At 36.6% G+C, this 21,703-nt stretch overlaps 1 protein-coding gene across 1 annotated transcript in view; it reads right to left on the minus strand.

The window, feature by feature from the left end:
• The window catches only part of RP1 (RP1 axonemal microtubule associated), a 179,519-nt gene that overhangs the window by 149,276 nt on the left and 8,540 nt on the right, over nucleotides 1-21,703 (minus strand). Inside the window, exons 4-6 of the mRNA XM_074819124.1 lie at nucleotides 9,115-9,278; nucleotides 7,044-7,130; nucleotides 3,901-4,033 (exon numbers count right to left, since the gene is read on the minus strand). Coding sequence (XP_074675225.1) covers nucleotides 3,901-4,033; nucleotides 7,044-7,130; nucleotides 9,115-9,278 — 384 coding nt within the window. The remainder of the gene's footprint in view (nucleotides 1-3,900; nucleotides 4,034-7,043; nucleotides 7,131-9,114; nucleotides 9,279-21,703) is intronic.

Raw genomic sequence — 21,703 nt, forward strand, 5'->3', positions numbered from 1 at the left:
GCTTGACTGTAGTCCTCTGAAGGAGGTTGCTCCCATATCTCACTCTTCTGATGGACAAACACCTTCTCTTAATAACCAGTGAAAATTTATTCATGATCAGTCCATACCTGCAATTGTGCTAAGTGGCCATTCAGTGTTTATAACTTCTCCCTCGATGCTTATTTTTTTAATGAGTATCTCACATTTATTTACATGGCATTTGTGTGCAGGTTACTAAACAAGGTGTCTTTAAAGAATTCAGTTTGGATAATGGTAACAATCTAGCTAAAACAGTAGCACTCTGCACAGGGTATTTTAATGTGCCCACACAGAACACTAGTGCTAGTTTGCTTCTAGCATCAGAGCTAACTCAATTAGAGATGATGACTGGGTACCTCTAAATTCCACTGAAGTACTGTACCATAGACATATGCTATTAATAAATCCAACATAGAGCCTTAAAATAGCTAACTTACGCAATTTTCACAATTTTTTATACTTCTCTTTACCTCTCATAAGCCTAGGGATCATCCCAGCTTTATAAATATTTATGAGTATTTATAATGCTTACAGCTTTTATCCTAGGAAACACTGACCCTCTTAATGGAATGAAGCTGCGTCAGGGGAAGTTCAGATTGGACATTAGGACAAGATTCTGCACTGACAGGGTGATTGGTCACTGGAACAGGCTCCCAAGGGAAATGGTCATAGCACCAAGCCTGTCAGAGTTCAAGGATCATCTGGACAATGCCTTTAGTCATATGGTTTAGGTTTAGGCAGTTCTGTGAGGAGCAGGGAGTTGGACTTGATCTTTATAGGTCCCTTCCAACTTGAGATATTCTATGACACCTTCCTTTAGATATTCCACGGAAAAGCATACAGAATGGAGATTAAGAGAAGGAACTGTATTTTTTACATTCATTTTTGTCTATAAGTGTAGAACATTACATTTGTAAACACATCATTCTGAAATTGGAAAGCTAAGTTTATTTATAAAATTTAATTCTTTCCCCGATGCCTATGAATTATGAGAGGTAGAACAAGGAGGTAAAGCACATATCTTTTTTCAGATCAGCTATTATTATTTGGACAAAAGCCACCCACATTTAAAGCACAGAAGCTTTTAACAGTCTTTAGTTAGCAGCAGTCATGTATTATTTTTTTCCAGAGTACACCTGTCTCAATATTGAAAATAGTTTTCATTTAGGAACTGTTAATTAATACTGTATTTTACCCACATCATTTACCATGTCACCACCTGATCTATTTACTTCCCCAAATTTCTCTTTATAGCACCCACATGAACAGACCACGGCAGAAGCAGAGAATGCATTTCTCCAGACCAACCATCCCATGTCTAAACCAACAATCCTCTCTATTTCTACAGTTCCCTCCTTCATTAACTATCTACTTTTCAGTTTCTGCAAGAAGAAAAGCAAAGGTCCACCAGGCACCAAACACTGTGTAACTCTGATTTATCCCCAGCAAATAGTCCATCATCACATAATTAAAGATTACATCATAAAACATGAGCAGAAGGGGACAAAAGTAGGATGGTTGAGGATAAAAAGTCAAACAAATGGTACTCAGTCCCCCAGCATTAGAGCCACAAAGTCTCTATGTAATACTTCTTAACAGTTTAATTCAGACGTTTTTCCTTTGAATAAAAAAGACTGTTAAATCAGAAAGTGTTTCAGCTTCTTTTTATTCAGAAATTGGTTTTAAAGTGCCTCTCATCATCTCTCTTTCAGACTGAATCCAGACCTCTTCACTGTTCTGTTATCAAACTATCTTCTCTGAAGTTAAAAGCTATGTTCTCTTTTCACTGTCTCATGCAGAAATATAATATTGGCAAAAAGACACAGAGACAGTCTTTCAATTACTAAGTTAGAGATGAAACTGCCTTCTCCAAAGCTTTCAGCATGACCCCTCTTACACTGAGGCTGGTAGAAATGCACAGAGGTTCTTTTCTTCCTCTCTTGTGAGAGGGAGAAATTGTTAACTATAAAATGCAGATTAAGAGGATGGTTTATGTCTGCTGTTGTGCTTTAGAATGAACCAAGGTTACTTGATAATAAAAATCTTTCATTATATCTTTATCTCAGAAAGAAGAAAACAACCTACTCAGAAAGAAGTGCCTGGAAATTAGAAGGTTGGTAAGGTCAGTGTCCCAGAATATTAAGCAAGAGAACATTTGAGTAAGAACAGATACTGCAAGGAGAATTGAGCATATTCAATATAACATGTTAATCACCATTCATTAAGGTTTATTTAAAGGGGGGGAAGAGTGTTTGGTTTTCATACCAATGTGCTTGTATGTCCCCCTACACTAAAAATATTAAAGTCTCCTGAACAAAGAGACCAAACCTATGAGGGAGCCGGCTGACTGCCTCTGAGGCTTTTCATGCCCTCAAGGGTATGAAGATCATAACCACCTCAAGATCAAAAATCATTGTGGTTAGGGCTGGCCAGCCTCTCTCTACAGCATTTTATGAGCCATTTACAGCTGCTAACTACATCACTGGAGGAAACCTCTCCTGCTATTCTTTTTCACTTAAAGGCATATTAATGAGACACAAACCCGTTTTTCTGCTCTTCTTTTCGGGTTCTTAATCTCAGTGCTCAGTCATCATAGATATGCATAAACACAGCTCCAGACCGTCCAGCTCCTTATTACAAGAGTGACTGTCCCATGGTATGTTTCCCCACATTCATGGGCCATTTTCTGGACTTCTGCCCCTTAATTTCAATTATATCCTCTAGCCTGCACCCACAACAGCTGTTACCATTGAAATGCTTGTTACCATTTCAATTTTCCAAGATCAACACAAAGTACCATAAGCATAGCACCAAGCATTGTTATAGCATTAAACATTCTGAAAAAGGGGTTCCATAGTTTTTAGAGAACTTTGAATGGAAGTTTCTCTCATCCCATTAATCTTGGCCTCTGCAGTTGATGAGATTTCCCGGGGAAGGGAAAAGAGGATGGTGTAGAATCTGTCCCAGGTAGATCTTACTCTAGTGAAAGCTCCAGCACAAGTAATACCAGTGGTGTTATGACATTTTACCCTCTACCATCACACCCTACAGGATGGGAATCTGCCCCAGCACTCTTGCTCCCTCACCCACATCTCTCCTAGGATACACTGATCTGGCCATGCCCTTGTACTTTCCTTAGGCCAGAAAAGAACAATACCATTTGGAGAGAAGGGAAGAGCAAGCACACACTTTCCACACCATTCTCATTGCTGAAGCAGAGAGACCATATAGCAACAACATTCAGCGTGGATGACAGGGATTGTTGTGGTAGAGCAGGACATTAAAACAGTATAAAAGAAGCAACACCAGATAATTTTTGTATTGTTTGGCATCATTCACCTTTAGAATTACAATACAATCTTTATGCGAGTAATGGATCTTTTAACACTTACAACCTCCTGAAATATTGTTAAAGTTTTGTTCCAAACCCAGAAATTAAAAGTATTCTGGAAGCCTGTCTCAGCTACTTACAAGAAAGAAACTAAAGCAGCAGCTACAATAATCATAATGGAGCTATAATCTTCAGTTATTGAAAATAAAGTTTGTGATCTTACTCATGTATGATGACTTCATGGTAGATACACATATGTAAGGTGTCTCTACTATTGCTTCTATTTTTAAGCAAGCACAAATGCTGAAAATCTTACCAAAGAAGGAATCTTTTTGAAGGACCTGTGAAAGTCAAACCATTAAAGACTGTCCCATCTCCTTTCCAGTGATTCTTAACCTTTTACCTGAGTATGCCCAGTAACCACAGGAAAACAACACAGAAAAAGTATCATTGCAGTCAAAAAGTAATAGAGAGCCTGATGAAAAACAATGAACTCACCTCTACCAACATCAGTCTGTGGCCTGTTTTAGCTAATGTGGCAGTGTGCTTACCTGGAAGAATAGGCTGACCCTGCTGTAAAACAGGAAGCTCCATCAATATTTCCCCATCAGCCTGGTCCCAGGCCAACCATCGATGTGCAGGGAAAGAAAACTGCTCCCCTGAGAAAAGGTTGAGCAACTGCACCTAAACAGCACCAATAATTGCAATTTAAATTGCTGATGTCAGTCCAGACAGAACAGAACATGAAACATGTGGGATGCTGTTGAAATCTGTGTAGGTAGAGCTCTGTGGCACAATCACAAAACCATGGGTTTGGGCATGTCTGCTCCCCAGATACAACTGCCCTCAATCTGACTTTTCAGTCAGTCATATTTGAAAGTGCAGGGCAGAGTAACTCAAGTGTAGTCAAGAAACAGGGTTTATCAGCTCAGACACAGTCCCACAAAATATAGCCATGTTGTTCCAGCTGGTATATCCACATGGGTTGGCACTAGGTGTCATGGCTTACCAAACGCAGAAGTTCTCACTGGGAAACTTGGCAATGCTTGCAATTCTATTTCTTTAACTTATTTTTCTTATCAGAACAGGAATTAAAGGAACAGGTTTTGATTCTTCAGCACTGCTTGTGATATAAATAAACCATGAAAGTGCTAGTCCCAACACCAGTCTGCCCTGCACAATTTTCTTCCATGCCCAACTTCTAGCATATAGCAGAAGAAGGACCATATGCACACCAGCTGAAGAAGGGAAAGAGCTCTACTTATTTTGTACTTCAAAGTAATCCTTAATAAGCACCTCAGAGGCTGCTGTATATTAGAATAGTCCCTAATTATGTTAATTTATACTAGTAGCTACACTCTCTTTGGACCAGCAGAGAGAAGCGAAGACCCTTCTACCTGTGTCTTTCCCTCCTGCTCTGTGCTTTGCAGAATCTAATCTCCTTAATTAGAATATTGAACAAATTCAGAAATACTGGAAACACTTTTATCACTTTTACTGCTTGAATACTAAACTTTAAAGAAAGAGATTTATCTTGTCTGAAAAACTTGCCACACCTTGACCTGACAACATCTACCGAGAGATCTTAAAAAGGGAACTTGGAGTGAGCGAAGCAGCACCTTGTGGTCCTTTGCAGGCCTGATACTATCCCAGTACAAAGACAGCCACAGAAACCGTGGGATATTGATGGAAGACTAGCATGCCTAACTACCAGAAAAGCTCTGCAGTTGTAGACCACCCTCTCTTAATTTCAGATCTTCCAGAAAAATGTAGGTTTCCCAAGAAACAATGATGTTAAGTGTCTGACCAGCTCTCTTTAGGTTGTTTCTCCTCTATGAAGTCTAGAAATCAGCAGCTATACTCCTTTGGCTCTCTACAACACAAAACACTAAGTTATTTATAGAGTGCGTTTGATTGAATGTATTTCTTTTCTTTGACTTTGTGCCCAAAGTTGCAAAGAGGGAATGACCTAACCCTGGCTGATGAATCACTGCCTAAAAACTGTGCCTGATTGACTGAGATTTGGTAAAGAGAAAAAACAAAATTTGTAAGCAAAGAATCAATGGAAGTGTTGAATCCTTCTTTTAAAATTTTACTGTTGATTTCATTAAATATATCCTACCTGGGAAGTGAGAGAGGGAATAAAAACTTCTCATTTTTTCTTTCACTTTTTTGTCAAACTTCTTTAATCTCTCAATTTAAATGCGTGTGTCTTAAACAATGCTGGCAGTGCAGCCTCTATTCACAGAGGATGGTGTACAACAGACCCACAAAGATCCGTTTGTTGAGTCAGATTTTATGAAAATCAAAACTTCTAATACCAAGATTAAGCATGCAAATGAACCTTTTCTAAGACAAAATTCACTGTTCTCTTTCAGCTTCTCAACTCAGATACGCTTTAGAAATTGCTGGTAACCTGTCCCTTTGTATCACAGGACAAAAGCTATGAGGTATTTTCTACCCTTTCACTGCTTCCACACATACATTTATGGAAAGAAAAATAGCAACGAACAGAAGAAAAAAGTATCTTGGATGATATTCTGACTCCAGCATTCTCCAAAACACAGCACAGCTGGAAAACAAATACTTAGCCTTTATAAGCAGGCAATCCTCAGCTGAATTGAAAGAGATATAATCCCTATAATTCTAGTATGAAACCTCATAGCCAGAGTGCTACTACCTGTGACACAATATTTCAACGTAGATATGCATTGGCTAGAGGTATGAACTCACAGGATGTTGCCTAAACTTCAGTTAGTACTGCGCAGGCCTTACTTAGTCTTCTTTCTGAGTCTCGGTCCCAGATGAAAACAACTACTTAAAGCATCAAATAGCACAGAATTTGAATATTAATCAGTGAATGTTTAACTTCAGTGGAGACTTTGCATTAGACAGATCTAGATTTACCCTTAAGTATGATTATAACAGTGAGTTTACCAGCAGCTTCTAAAGTCCTTCATAAACTGCTGTCTCTTAACTGAAGGATAAGAAACTATGGCACAAAGAGAGAAGTGTTTCAGGCATGCACTGCATATCATTGGCACACATATTACGTCACTGATGTTAAGGATAAAAGCCAGATCCTTTCATTCCCAGTCCAGAAACCTATATACTATGTTTTATGACAGAAGCTTGAAACAGAACTAGCCAATTCTCTCTGCTTTATTATCTTTGCTTTACCTGCATCAAGATCTTATTTAAAAAATAAGGAGGGAAAAGAACCTGTTATTGTCTTTTTCTCCCCAGAGACACAGAACTACAAACATTCTTAGTGTAGCTCTGGTGCTGAGCATAAGGACCCAGTGTGAGCCACAGATTTGAGGAGGACTTGGCTAGATTGCGTTCAATGACTTTCTGGGTTTCAGCACACTCTAGAAACTGTAGCACACAAAGAGTGTAGAAGACTCAGACTACAGCAGCCAACTTAAGCAGTCTTTCTTGCTGCACAGCCACACATTTTTGAAGAAACACACTTTACAGCTCTCACTAAATTGCAAACAAACAGCCAAGACATACCATCATAAACTGCCTTTAATTCCACACTAACACTCTCCTTCATAATCTCTTAAATGAAGCTGTAAGCATTTGGTGAGGCTAATATACCTATCCCAGGGATCTTTTCTGACTCGCATTTTGACTCCACTGTCATAGTGACTGCTTTTGGAAAGATAAAATTCTTTCTCACTGCTTTTACCTCTTCACAGTGCCAGGCAGGGGAGTTTCCTGCATTCGTATGTCCTATGCGTATTTTGTAGAGATGTCCTATGTTTCCAGTATTAACCTGTAAAAGAAGCACAACTGATGAAACACATAACATTTATTAACATGAAAAGACATGCAACAGAAATTCATTTAGTAACCATCAGTGACATTTTTGTTTAGAGAAATTAAACATTCTGTTATTTAAAAGTTTTTCCAAAATATTTTGCTCCAGATAATCACTAGAAGCTTGACTCTTTTAAAAAACAACCCTCAAAAAACATGTTGGCCTGCCAACCACATTTAAATGGCTTCAGGATGCTGCTGTAGCTATTTTGTTCCCCACTGAACATTGGTCTCAGTGGGAGATGAATACAGACTGTATGTATGACTAAAAAGCAAAAGTGTCTTGACCCTAAAACCTTGCTCAGTTTAGCATCTATACCACTGACCTGCTACAAAATGATTTCTGTCTCCCAAACACCTTCCACGTACTTCAGAGTTTCTCTCTACCCCTCCAGGAGGGTAAGCCTTACAATTTTGGAAACAATTATGTTCAACTTTGGTGTTTCTTTCTATAAATCATTTCAATTAAATCAACTTAAAAAGCTGTGTTTGAAAGATTAGCTCTTGGGCAGGCTAGATGAGTGTGTCCAGTACAGATAACAGGGTGCTGAGGGAATAACTTTGTGTGAAGGTTATTCAAACAACTAGTTATGAACTTCAGTGTAGAAATAGAAGGCTTATCTTCAGGGAACTGGAAACACACCATGAGTCTCTTCCTTCTTGCTGTATCATTTGTTTTATTACATAGGCTGGATTTGCTGTCCTGTTGTTTTCTGTAGAATTCATTTTCATGCTTTCATTTACAGTGTAGAGGTGGGTATGAACTGAGTCCCCTGTATCACAAACCTCCCTGAACTCAGCATTATAAACAATAGAGACAAAGCAGTGAGGACAGACCAGAGTTAACTGGTCATACAGCATACAGTACAAGCAGAGCGCCTTTTCTCTTTCTATACATTTCAGAGCAGGCACTCCTTGATTGTATTCAGTGCTATGGATACTTACTTAAGAGGGGAATCCTAGGTCCTAAACCAGGGACTGTGTTCATATTTTGCATTTAAAAGTCATTGGAGATGAAATTAATTGTAATAATGAGAGCAGGAAACAGAGCCAAAAACATCTATTGTGAAGAGGGTATTTTTATCTGTCAGGCACCTGGTTACTTATTTTATCTACTCCTTGCAACCTTACATCTGGGGGTTTTTTTGTATCACAGATGAAGAATGGTATACTACCAGAGGTGCTGGATTCTTCTGCAAAACTCCATCAGGCTGAAGAGAGCTAAGAACTGCTTTTCCTACGTCCCAAGCAGCTCTTTATCAATGCTGCCATTAAACACCTTTTCTCAGAAGGGGACTTGCTATGCTGGATACTAACAATGGAAGCACCTGTTTGTTATATGGCCTTATAGCTGGCACCTACTAGGGACACTCACTGACAATCCCATATACACACTCAAGCTATGCAGCTTCTGATAAGAGACCTATCCTGGCTCACTTAAGTCACTATGCTACAGGACTGATGGGGGAGAAATTTGCTTGTGTAACTGGGAGCAGAAACAGCTTCAGATAGACAGACTTTATTACAGGTATAAAAATTGCCTTTATTTAAATAAAGCAGCAGGTATTTAACAAAGTTAAAAATTTACTCCATACCCTAATTCTTCAGTTTCTCATTTCGTTTTTAATATCGTAGCCCCATTTTAAATTTAAAAACTAAACAATTATGTGTTTTCCTATATTTCTTGGTATTTTCTTGGGCACTATGTAAATTAACCAGTAGTTCCTCTCAAACAGACAAGAAATATGTTGGATCAAATCAGCTCTGGATAGGTGAGTGGGAAAGGATACTAAATTTAGTTCTACATTTAAGTCCTGTTTTTTGTTCCCAGATATGTGTACCATACAAAAAACTGACTGTCTTTTCATCACACAGATTTTGAAATGTCATGCAATCTGGCAGGATACAAGAGGACAACAAAATGAATATATATTCCTTACTGTGAAGATGTCTTCATTGCCTCTCTGAAATAATTTTCCCTCCTCTCCTTCAAGAAAAATAGGCCCCGAACTGCTGTGATCTCCATACAATGTAATATAAACTTTTGAGCTTGTTCCTGCAGATGGCATATCACTGGTGAAGACTGACACCTTCCATTTCCTAGCTATCAAAATATAAAAAGACTCACTGAATTACTTAAACTCAAGATTCTCAAGCAAAATGCATTTCAGTAATCAAATTCTAAATAATATCATGTCAACAAATACAGAAACATATTTCCCAAAATTACAGCAGGCAAATATTGAGTTTGCTATGTTAGGCACACAAAAATCAAGAAATGTCAGGTTGCATTCGCATCTTTTACTCTGCATATGCCATATGACAAAGCATAGATCACTTTTCAAACACAGTTTTGAAATATTGTATTAAATTGTATTAAATATGGCTTTCTGTTTGCTTAGGATATATCAGCTCTGCCCGATGCAGTCTGCGTAATGACAGCCATGCAGGCTCTAAGCAAGCTAGCTCTGGAATTAAAAACTCATCGCTTCAGGCATTATGATCTCTCAAAGCTTGCTGAAAGAGATCTTTTTAAGAAAGGGTCTGTATCTCTGCAAAGGTGTGATGGGCTACACAGATGTAACAAAGCTTGTTTGGAATCCACTGAAGAATTATCAACATATTCCTGCATTGCAGTGTTGGCATTATACCCTGAGATACCTATACTCTTTCCATGGTTAAAGTTCAAAATTATCAAGACCAAGCATATGGATTTAGGCTTTGGTTTAGTGAAAGCTGGCTATCAATGGCATGGAATTAAGGGAAATAGTATCACTGAGGGATCACTGATAACAGGAAGGAATATTAAGAAAACATCCTCACTCCCGATGTTTCTAATTAGCTGATACCCATCTTAAATAGTATACATATAAGCACCTCCCAAGTTTGCCAAGATCATTTTGCACCACAGATTATCACTATTTCATAAAAGAGAACTTCCTTTAAAGTATAGCAGCAGTAATAAAGGGCCTTATTGACTACAGAAGCCCCCTATCATCTAATGACTCATCTATGCTACACGTTTTACCTGCATTACTGACTTTTCCTTCCATCACAGTATCTTTGATCCTGTCTGCTCTGGCTAACACAAAGAAACAATACAGTGATGATGTGAGCTCATCATGATATGATGATTTTTGTGTTTATTGACTGAGATACTTAAAGTAGATCTGTGTGTCTTAAACCCCAGGCAATAAGTTATCTTGCAGTTCTGTTGGGAGGTTCAGCAAAACCACTTTTCTTTTGAGTGTCACTCAGTATTTTCAGTGCTAGCTATGGGCATTTTCTTAAAGGAGTGAGTGGACATTGATCAGGGTACATACAAAGAGCTATGCTGCAGCAGAGTATTATTTGATGTGAAACCATCTGAGGAATTTGCATTTAGTTTTCTATGGCATTCTGCAAAAGTAAGGTAGGATTAGTATTTTTACGTGCTTATGTTTAGCCATGTCCAAAACCAAAATATATTTAAGAAATTGATAATTAGGCTGACCTAGGCATTGTGCGTGTCAGTAATTTTGTATCTAGGAAATAAATTAGTTGAGAATTTATGTCCTCCATACTACTTAGCAGTTATGTTTTAATAATTAATACCACTTTTAATAAAAGGCAGAAAACAAGGCACAGTAAAGGCACATTATGAAATGTAACATGTTAATGAGACCTGATGGTAGAATCTATAAGTCTTGTTTGTGTCTTGCTATAACCATCAGGCTATACCTATTGAGGAAATTTTTACTTCTATGTGACCATTGTGCTTTGTGTGTAAAACACACATTCCTTGGAAATGCAGTATTGTAGAATCAGTAACTATTAAAATAGATATTCTCTCCCATACTTTGAGGGGAGAGACGGGGTGACGTTAATGTAATGCTTGGTTCATCTTTGAGGACAAACCTCAAGACCTTGAAATTCCACAGTAGTGTTCTGAGATTTACTTATTTGTTTGAAACATGCTTGTAGGTCCATGACCTGAGTAGAAAGTGTGAAAATTTTAAGACAGAGACAAAATCTGAAAGAGTTATATAGTTTAAGAGCAGACATCTAAAATATATTATCATGAGAAATTTGTAATATACACCACTACTCAATTTTAAACAGTCTTAAAGCAGCACTTTTCTGAAACTACTGTGAATGTGCAGCTATAGTACTAATGCTTTTTAAGTAATTATACTGTCATTATTAAATAATAAATTGCCAGACAGCTACTCTTACCAACAGGTTAAACTTCAGCATTACAGGAATTGTAATAGCCTGAACACATTAAACTTAAAGAACAGGGGAAAAATAATAACTGTGAGACCTGAGGAGGAGAAGTAACTAGCAGGATCACATTTTCCAACAGAGGAGTGTGACCCTTCTCAAAAGTTACTGTAATCTGCTTTTTTCCACAGCTGAAGTTAGCTTGCTGTTTCTATTAGAAATGGAGTTCTTTATCCAAAGCAGTCTGCTCCAACTTTCTGTGAGCCATGACTGATGACAGGTGACCATTTAATCCTCCATGTTAATCTCATTTATAACTGAAAGTCTAGCATATGTGTACAACATCTAAGTCACTCTATGTAGGTGTACCTAATTTCTTGCCTTAATTTAGTTTACTAAGGTAAAATAATTGGATTAAATAGTCCCCCTAATTCTAACAGTGGATTAACATGGTAATTAGACTAATGATATTTGATAACATCAGTGCTACAAAAGTCAAGTAACATGTTTAATAGTGATAAATTAAACAATTAAATCATCTGGCTTTCTTCTGACATCCTTCAAAGTAAAGAGAAATATGCCTTATGCATTTCAGAAATGAAAACCAATAAATGATACCAAAGTATTGCTTCTATACATTGAAATTGAGGAGCCTAAGACTTCTGAGAAATCAGTCATTTCTCATTAGTTTTTATGTTATATACACTTTTAGATATGCAAAACCACATCATCCAGCTTTCTATATATCACACTAGAAATAGTAGTGATTACTATTGATCACTGTGTGCAATGGCTTCTTCTCCAATACACTGTTTTCAGTCTCTTGGAGCCTTTCCAGTTAATAGTTTCCAGTCTGTGCGTCTACCCTTATATGAATATTCACTGCAAAGTCAGTGGAAGATCTGTTTAACCAATTTTTTCAGGTCAAGGGCAGTAAAGATACCAAATAAATTCTCTACTATGTAACTGTTTTGTATGTAAGCTTGTCATGTGCTGGCAATGACATCTGTTTGAAAATTTAATTGTGAGATATTGCTGAAAGAAAAAAAGAAAAAAAAAACAGAAAATACTGTATTTAGAGGAAATGCTAGTCTTGAATGTTATTGAATAAGATTTTTGTATGATTAATATTTTTTTAAATCCCTCAATATTTATATTGGTTCACAGTAAAATTAGTCCAGAATGCCTTTGATTTTAAAATAGCAAGTTTTCAAAACTAAGGGAAGAGGTTAACAAAGTCAATTGAAGTGAAAAGAGAGGTATAGCAAAGGAAAATAAAACAAACTAGTAAAAAGGTTATTTAACCATACACATTAAAAGAGAATAAGCAAAGAATGTCTATGTACACTATGTGCTGAATTTGAGAACACAAACTAAGTATGCTTTTACAATAAAGGGAAAACTGCCTCTTTTTTTTAATCAGAATGGTGACATACAGTGATTGAGAAATGTCAGCACTGTTGACAAGAATGGGCTATGGAAAGGGAAATTTAAAATGGAAAATCAGAACGGGATGCAAAGTGCACTGAGAGACTAAACCATGAAGTTTGTGCAGAAATGAGAATTATTAACTTGGAGGTATACTAGTAAGTTTCTCAGAAATCAGTGCTGGAGTTTCTCTGGATTTCATATTTTCATCAATATATTGCATAAAGTAGGTAATTTCTGTAACACAGCTGCTAAGAATTGTGAAAGTATAAGAGGATCAGAAAATCCAGAATAGTGGAAAAGGGATAATATATAACAGCATAAAGTGCAAGGAAACGCATTTTAAGAATACTAGCAAAACTTAATGCTATGAACAGGGAATTCATCACTTTAAAAAAATAGAGGAGGAGTGAGTCATTGATGTGGCAGCAAGATGCACCAGAAGAGAGATTTCTAAGTAGAGAAATTTTCCTGTCAGTGTCCCAGAGTTCAGAGGAAAAATCTTTTAAATACCACATAAAGTTCTGGTAACCATATTCAAAAAAAAGATTTATTGAAACTAGAAAAGGTCCTGAAAAAGACAACCATGATGATTAGAGGAAATGGAGAAAATGTTTATGTAGGAGAAAAAGTTGAGTGAATATCTGATTTTGTTGATACTGAGGAGGAAAAAGACATATCTAAGTAAATGACAATGATGGCTTTAGGACACATTTATATAAACTAACCATGACTAGGCTTAGGATACAAATTAGAAAACAGTTAAGACAGAAGACATTAATACAGACAGAAGAAAGACTCAAGCTCTAGAACATCCCTCCAGTGGAAGCTGTAATGACTATAGATAATAAGTTTTAAAATTAGATTTAGTAATTAAATGGAATTACTTACCTAATTGTGTGTTTCCTTACTAGCAGGGGGCTAAACTAGATAAACTGAAACTTCCTGGGACTGTGATCTATATCTTATGTTTAATAATGGCTATACAAAAACTGAATTCCTTCTAGAAGAATGGCATAATTGATATAAAGCCTTCAAATGCCTGCTGAATTGTTTTCTGTCTTTTACACATTATTTAATATGCTTGTCACTTCCAAGTATATTTTCTCCTGACTTATTCAGAAAGACTTTATGCCTTTTGCAGTTAATTTGCAGAATTAGGCTACCTATATAAAGTAGCTCATATTCCTCATGGTGTTTTTTCCTCTGTCAGTCAGTACGCTGCTCTAGTCACCAGCACTGTGAGGTTCTCTCTTCAGCCTTCTCCAATCTTATCTAATGAAAGCAATTTTATTTTATCTGCATATCTCAGCCACTTAATATTCTATATCTTCCCTGAACCATTAATGAATATATAAACCCTGTGACAGTATGGTACATCTCACTGTCAACCTTTTGTCCTGTTCTGAAGTGACCATTTTATTCCTTCTCTTTCAGTTAACATACTGAAATCAGAAGCTAGTCTTTCATCTAATTTAACAATCATTTTACCACTTGCTAATTGTAACCTCAGGCAGTACCTCACACATCACCTTCTGAGTGCTTAGTTTGCTCAGTAACCCTATAATAAGCATCTGATTAAAGGTCTTGGACCTTGATCTGAAAAAGTCAAGGTGCTGAGAATCCAGCAGAAGGACTGCTAGTGATGGACATTTGCTGTTAATTTGCCTGTCTAACATTTTGACATTATTTACACCATAGAAGCCTGGTACTCAGAATGCTATATAGCATTTAGTTGGATTCTAGTAGTTTCAAGCTTCATTTTGCAAACATAGGTTTTATTTCTGTATTGACATGTTAAAGGATGAAAAAATACCATTGAGAGTCTTCACTTGGAGCAGTTCTAAAACATGTGAAGGAGGATGCCAAAAAATGCAGAGATGAAGGGAAGAACATCAGAAACAATTCCAGCATAGGAAATAACACACACATATTTGATGTGAAATATATTAGACAATATATGTTGCTTTAAGGTGGTACTGTTAGTTTATTACATAGAATACACTGCTTCAAACAACAGAAACATACCAGTTATTTATGGGGAAATATATCTGTCACTTGGCTCCTAAAGGAACTGAAGAGTGCTTCTAGGTTTCCTACCTGTACTTCAAACCTCTTTGCTCCAGATACAACTTCTACTTCCCTTCTATGTGCCTTCTGTCCCACAGCGAGACAATCAAAGCCTCTGGGCCAAAAGGGATTTGTGTCAGCCTTTAATTAGGTCCCCAGTCTGAATGACCAAAGGATCATGATCCAGGATTTATCACAGCATGTACATACCAGTTAGTCTAGACACAACCTCTGAGAGTACAGAATGGCCAAATTCTCATTCTCTAACTGAAAAATAGCACCCTCCTTCTTCAAGTATATCTCTGACTTCATTGACATTGAAGCAAGGTACTATGCAGTGTTAGGGATTAAAATCTAACCAAAAACATGAAATACTCTGCCTAATCACAATATACATTAAATATTTTCCAATTTTACATTTAAAATCATTTACTGAAAATTTTAAACCATGTAAGTGCTTACTACACTCACATAATATTAAAAAATGCTGTAAACAGGTATCCAAAATAATTCTAATAACAGATTGAAATATTCCGAAACATTACATATGCCTTGGATTCTCATAATACATTTACAGAAAAAAACCAAAAAACAACAGAAAAGACATGGACCACCTTTAAAATCCAGAGGTTAAAGAACACACAACTAAAACTTGTAGTGTATGTAGAACAATTTTAAGAGTAAGTGGTGCTGCCTCAGAAGGGAATATGACAAGGGCAGTCAGGAAGGCCATCGACACACAGTCTCCCTTCTTAATTCCTGTGGAATCCCAGCAGCAATAAATATGCTCCTTTTCTAGTATCCTCTGGGTAAAAGAGGCAAACTCTATTTGGGTCTGGATGATCCTATACACAGACCGAAAGATCTCTTTACTCACATAAATATTCTGAAGTTGGCCTTTAAAAACTGAAATAGCAATTTGATAATGTTAAACTATATAAAATTAACATTGACTTCTGCTTCCTACTTATCATTGTATTACAGCATTTGAATAATATTTCCTACTTTTCATTTCAAATTAAACACATCAGTTGATTTTGTTCTGGAAAAAGCATTTCTACTGAAAGACAATTCTCAAACCCTTTCTCAGATGTCATAAAATTTGGAATCTGATCTTAGAACTCGGGCGGGTATTTCAAATTTCAGTTCTCTGTTCTAACAAGCAGTAGCTGTTTCTCTAAAAATGAGACGGTTAGTATATAACTGAATATCTCTGAAAAGATAACATTTCAGGGAAAAACTGGTTTTTAACCAAGAAATTATTGTCTTAGAAGAGCAGCTTTTCTTCCTATGTTGCTTCCCATAAAAATCTAAGTAATTATCTGTATTTCAGCAGTGACATACAATTGTGATTTATATTTATCTAAGTCTGGGCTGTATTCACATTGGTAGTTTTATTGGGTGTGGCATTCAGCAGTTTATTTTGCGATTTTTTTTTTTCTGAAGATGTTTTCACTGATGTTGTAGAAATTCCAAGATCTCTATTACTTTCTCATCTTTACTGTTTCCATTGTCCATTGTACAAAAGGAGACTACTTCTACTTCTTCTTCTTCTTTTCTTCTTCTTCTTCTGTAGGAAAGGCATTTTCATTTTTCAGATTTTCAGAGGCATTATGTTCAATGTTATTTAAAGAAGTGTCACACTTCAGAAGTGATTCAGAATGACAGGTTTCTGCTGGATCTGCCAACATGGGAGAAAATTTTACTCCAACAATATGAATTAGGCTTATTCTTAGAGTTTGGCATATTTTTGGCTTTCTACTGGGTAGCTCACTATTTGTGACTATCACAAGATCACTGGGTATGTGTTTGGATACCTTATTTCGACAATTGTTGACTTCCATGAGTTTTACATTCATATTCTCTCTAACATGTAACTTCCCTAAACTGCTTGTGTCTTTCAGAGTTGAAGATGCAAGTATTCCAAAGTGACTAATAAAATCTAAGGTGTTATTAGCATAAAACCTATTAAAAATATTATTGGCAATCTTATTGATACAGTTATTCTTCAGAGTCACATGATTATTTTTGTCTGTTATTAAATCTTCTCCTGACCACTGTAAATGTTCACTCTTTTTGGCCAATAAACACGGACCCAGCTGGTTCTCAATATCAGATGCCTTTTGGTAGGCATATCCTCTCTGTTCCTCATTAATTGGTGTTACTGTCACCATCAGTATTGGACAATGTTGACCACATATAGCATGGAGTTTATCCAGAGAATCTTCTTCCTGAGGAGCACTTCTGTTAGCATTACTAACACCAGTTGGCTGAGACCGTACGGGTTCATCATTTAAAGGCTGTTCCAATGGATGCACCTTGTTATCAGGCAATTTAAACTCTACAGATGTAAAGGCTGGAAAATTGGTATCAGCCTGTGTGGAAAGATGTGTGGAAGTAGAACCTACCATAACTGATGGTTTGGCCTTTTCTTTGTTTGCTGTAGGAAGGGAAGTGATCTTACCATTGTGGCTAGGTTTGCTTTTTGTAAAGTCATCCTGAAAGGGGTCTGAATCACTATTATGAGGTATATTGAAGTAGTTGCAAAAATTTTCAGAGGGTTTAGCCATGTCTTCAAGTTCTGAAGAAGAGATTTCCTTGAGAACTGGGTATTGATTCAGATTGCCAAAGTGAGAGTATGGAACATCATCACTGTTAGTATCAAGGACTGTGTCTGTTGATGTTGTATCCAAATTACCATACATTCCAATTCGTTCAGGTGATGATATTCTTATCAAATGATTCTCCTTGAGAAGCCATTTGCCTTTATCTATCAATATTCCTTCATCTTCATTAGCTCGTGTGCTAGGTTGACAATGTTGCTTTGGAGATTCCACTGAACAGTCATTAGTATAACTTGTTTCTTCTCTGTTAAGAGTAGGTTGTGGTGTTGGTAAAGATATATTTTCTGTTCTTGATATAGTGTCATCTTTGTTTATGTTTACTGGAAATTCTTGTGGTGGTAGTGAAGAATGTGACAATTTCTCTGCAGAACAAGACCTAGGTTTTTGAGAAAAATAAACATTTTTTTCTACCACTGCAAAGTGGAATTCTTCAGTATCTTTTTGAAATACTTTTGACATATAAGGAAATCCTTTGCGAAAGTCAGGCTTAAATGAAGCTTCTGTCTTGCCATAAAGTCGTTCAATAGTTCTTTTTACATAGCCAGTATTATAATGTTTTTCCAGTACTGCTTCCTCCCCACTTTCATTGGTCAAATCACTGGATGCTCTAAAGTTATAATCACTGTCTTCAGTATCTGGTCTGTAATCTGACCAGTCTGAAGTAGCAGGACTTTGTAAGCATTTTTTTGATTGAGAAGTGTCTGAACACACTTTATTCTCCAGTTTTTCTTCTTGCAATTTCTGTTCTCCTTCACTCATATCACATTCTGTAAGTTGTTTTGATTCATAACAAAATGATAATGGAGAGACTGTGGATAACCTCTCAGAGGTTTCCTCAGAAGTTTCTGCATCTTCCTTGTCTTCCTGTACAGAATCATCGTCATTATTATATTCCACAGAGGTTTCAGCACCTAGTTTAAGTTGGTTATTTGGGTTTTTGTCATTATCTGCTGACTTTGGATCAGCTTTCTCATCTTTACTTTTATCAATAGTAACATGCATAATATTTTTTTCACCTTCTAACTCGGGAGTATCCTGATCTAAAATACTATTTTTACCATTAGAATTTACACTATGAACTGTCAAGTTAGGTTCTACTGAGGTTTCTGACTCCTCATTAATGAATGCTGTATCCATAGTTTTATCTTGAGTTTTTTCATATAGGCTATCAGGCCTTTCTTCATTTTGCTTAGGTGGCTCTATAACTGATGCAAGGCTACAGGTATTTGAACTAGTATTGGCATATTGACTATCTAGCTGTGTTTTGGGAGCACTCAAGTCTAAAGTCTCTGTTTCTCTACAAAGATCTTTCTGTATATCAAAACAGCTTTCTAATTCAGACAGTTTTAGAGCTTCTTCAGAATTTACACTATCCTTTGGAATACAAGGCTCAATTGATTTTTCATTTTCATGCAAATTTATACCATTATGAGTTTCAGATATGGGCATATTCTCATGTGTGGAGTCCTGCTTTTTGAGTTCCCTCCCAAAGTGTAACAAGTTATTTTCTGTTGATTGTTGAAAATGTGAGAAGGCAGCCTTCAGTTCATCAACTTTTTCTATGACTGTAGTTTGTTTCAGAAATTGTAACTGTGTAAATATTTCAGAACAACTACAGGTAGTTTTTTGCATATCATCTTTGATTGTCCCAATAAAACTCTCTCTTAGATTCAGTACAAGTAGCCAAGCTAGGAGGACATTGGAGGAAGAAGCAAAAGCTGAAGGAGAAAGATCTGAAAGGCTACAAGCTTTCCCTATACATTCACCATGTTCTTTCTGGAGACCAAGCAAAGTTGATTGTAGCTCATGCAGCAACATGCTAGACATGCAATTATTCTGAATATCAGTTCCCATTTTCTCACTGACAACTGCACAATCAACTTGAACAGCAACCTCAGATTTTTTTCTTTGACATAGGTTGGTATCTTGAATATCAACGTCTGACATCTTTTTATCATTGTCATGTGTTTCATGAAACAAGTGTAGTTTACCATCATGATGAAGTTCTGACTTTAGTGAATACTTGGCTTCTTTTACAATAGTTGTATTAGCATGAATCAAAGAGTCAGGGTTTTTTTCACCTGAATCCTTGGCTGATTTTTCTAAAGATCCCAGTTCACAAATAGGCTTTAATGGTTTTTTGGTTAGATTATGTTCAACCAGATAGTCTTCTCCAGTCACATGCACTTTATTTGTGATAAATCTTGTTTCTTTATCTACCGAAGTATCAGTATTTTCTTTAGAAAAATGACAGACACTGCTATTCTCTACATTCCCTTCTTTTTTATTTATAGGGGGTAAGACAGAATTTGGTAATGAGTTTTTCAGCCAAGTTTGGACATAGTTTTCTGGTAAATGCTCAACAACCTCCTCTTGAAAATCCTCATGTTTTAGAGCCTCTAGTGTAATGGCTCTCTCTGACATATTTAACTTACTTGCACCTTTACTTAGATTCTTTTTCATCCCCTTTTGCTTTTTCTCTTTCTTTGATGACAAATTTTCCAAAATATTCTTTTCTTTTTCAGAGTTAGGATTCTTTGGCACTTCTGGCAATGGATTTGAAATCACTGGTGACTTAGCGGTCTGTTCGAAAGAACTGGTTGTGAGATGTGTGTCCTCTTTCTCAGTACTCAGTGTATCCTGACTGTGTTCAGACTCATTGTTTGAATCAACTGTCATTAGACCATCTTCACTCTTTGCAGATGAAAGAACACTATTTTTTTTGCCTGACTTCAATTTTACCTTGGCCACCTTGTTGTTATTACTTCTTGGTTTTTTATTAGACGATAATTCATTTTGTTCCACTGAATCTTGGTGACAGAACTCATCTTCAGGACATGTGCTTTTGTCTGAATTGACAGACCCATCATTGCTTTTTACAAAAAAATCTGTTCCTTTTTTCTGAGGCATTTCAGAATAATTATCCATAGCCTCTGTTGTGGAATCCTGTGGGGTTTCGCTTGTGATATGCATTCCCTCACTTTTAATTATCCCTGAAATCTCTTTATGTTTTTGATTTTCATATGTACCTTGCTCTAGGAAGTTAGACAATTTTCTCTTCTTCTTCTTTTTGGTGGAGGAAGATGCAGATTGGCTGTTATCATTGAGATGTGTTGTTGTCACAGATTCAGTTCTGACACTGATTTGATTCTCACTTTCAGTTACAGTAGGAAAGAATCCAGTTGTCGCATTTATTTTCTCAGTAGGATATTTACTACACGGAGGTACCATCATCTTCATCTGGCTATGTCCAGAACAGGCTGAATGTACTGAATCTTGAGAAATAGGTAATAAATCAGAAGCTTTGCATCTTGTTTCTTCTTTTGACTGACATAACTCTGAATATCTAATGAAAGAACTCAGTGATCTTTTTATTTGTTTAATATCACATGAATCATAGATCTGGTCTGCTGACCCTGGCCTAGCTGCCTGGTGAATTTTTGATGATGGCATGAAACTACTGATGTTAGCTTCGCAGGTTGATACTAAACTATTATATGTATCTTGTTCCACAACTGATTTCTCTAATATATTCTGTACCAATTCATCCTCGTCAGGCACTTCTAATGTCTTTGTATTTGTGGTTTCTATTAAATCATTACTTTTGCGGCTTACTTTAAAAAGCATTTCTTCTTTTATATTACCTGAAGAAAGCTTTAATAAATCGTTGTCACTCATCTCACTAAACTTTGGATTTCTGACACTTGATTTCTTTCTGCTTGAATGAGCTACCATGCAATACTCAGATTTATTTTCTCCGTTCTGTATTTCCTCACTGTAGGAAAACTGTCCTATTGTCTTCTCCTGAATCTCTTTCTCAGATACTAAGGTGACACTTTCAACTACTGCTTTCTTTTGTCTAACACGCCTTGGCCCAGGGGTGGGAGGCCTATAAAAGCGAGGTTTGATATTATCCTCAGGTACATTGCTTACATCTAGATCTGCAGAATTGTTCTTACAGATATTACAACTGGCAGTTTTTAAATCAGACTCTGATTCTTTGTCTGACACTTCTGCACTGAGATGCTGTAATGAGTCTCCCTCTTCTTTATCGTAGCTCTTCAAAAATGGAGTATCTTTTCGGTTTATGTGTTCTGATACATTTACGTTAGATGAGAAGTCATCTGCATGCATTGCAGAATTGCAAATGGTGGTATTTTTGTCATCAGAAAGGCCAGCACGACTTACAGTGGTTGTCCATTTA

Source organism: Strix aluco, chromosome 1 (assembly GCF_031877795.1).
Source record: "Strix aluco isolate bStrAlu1 chromosome 1, bStrAlu1.hap1, whole genome shotgun sequence".
NCBI lineage: Eukaryota > Metazoa > Chordata > Aves > Strigiformes > Strigidae > Strix > Strix aluco.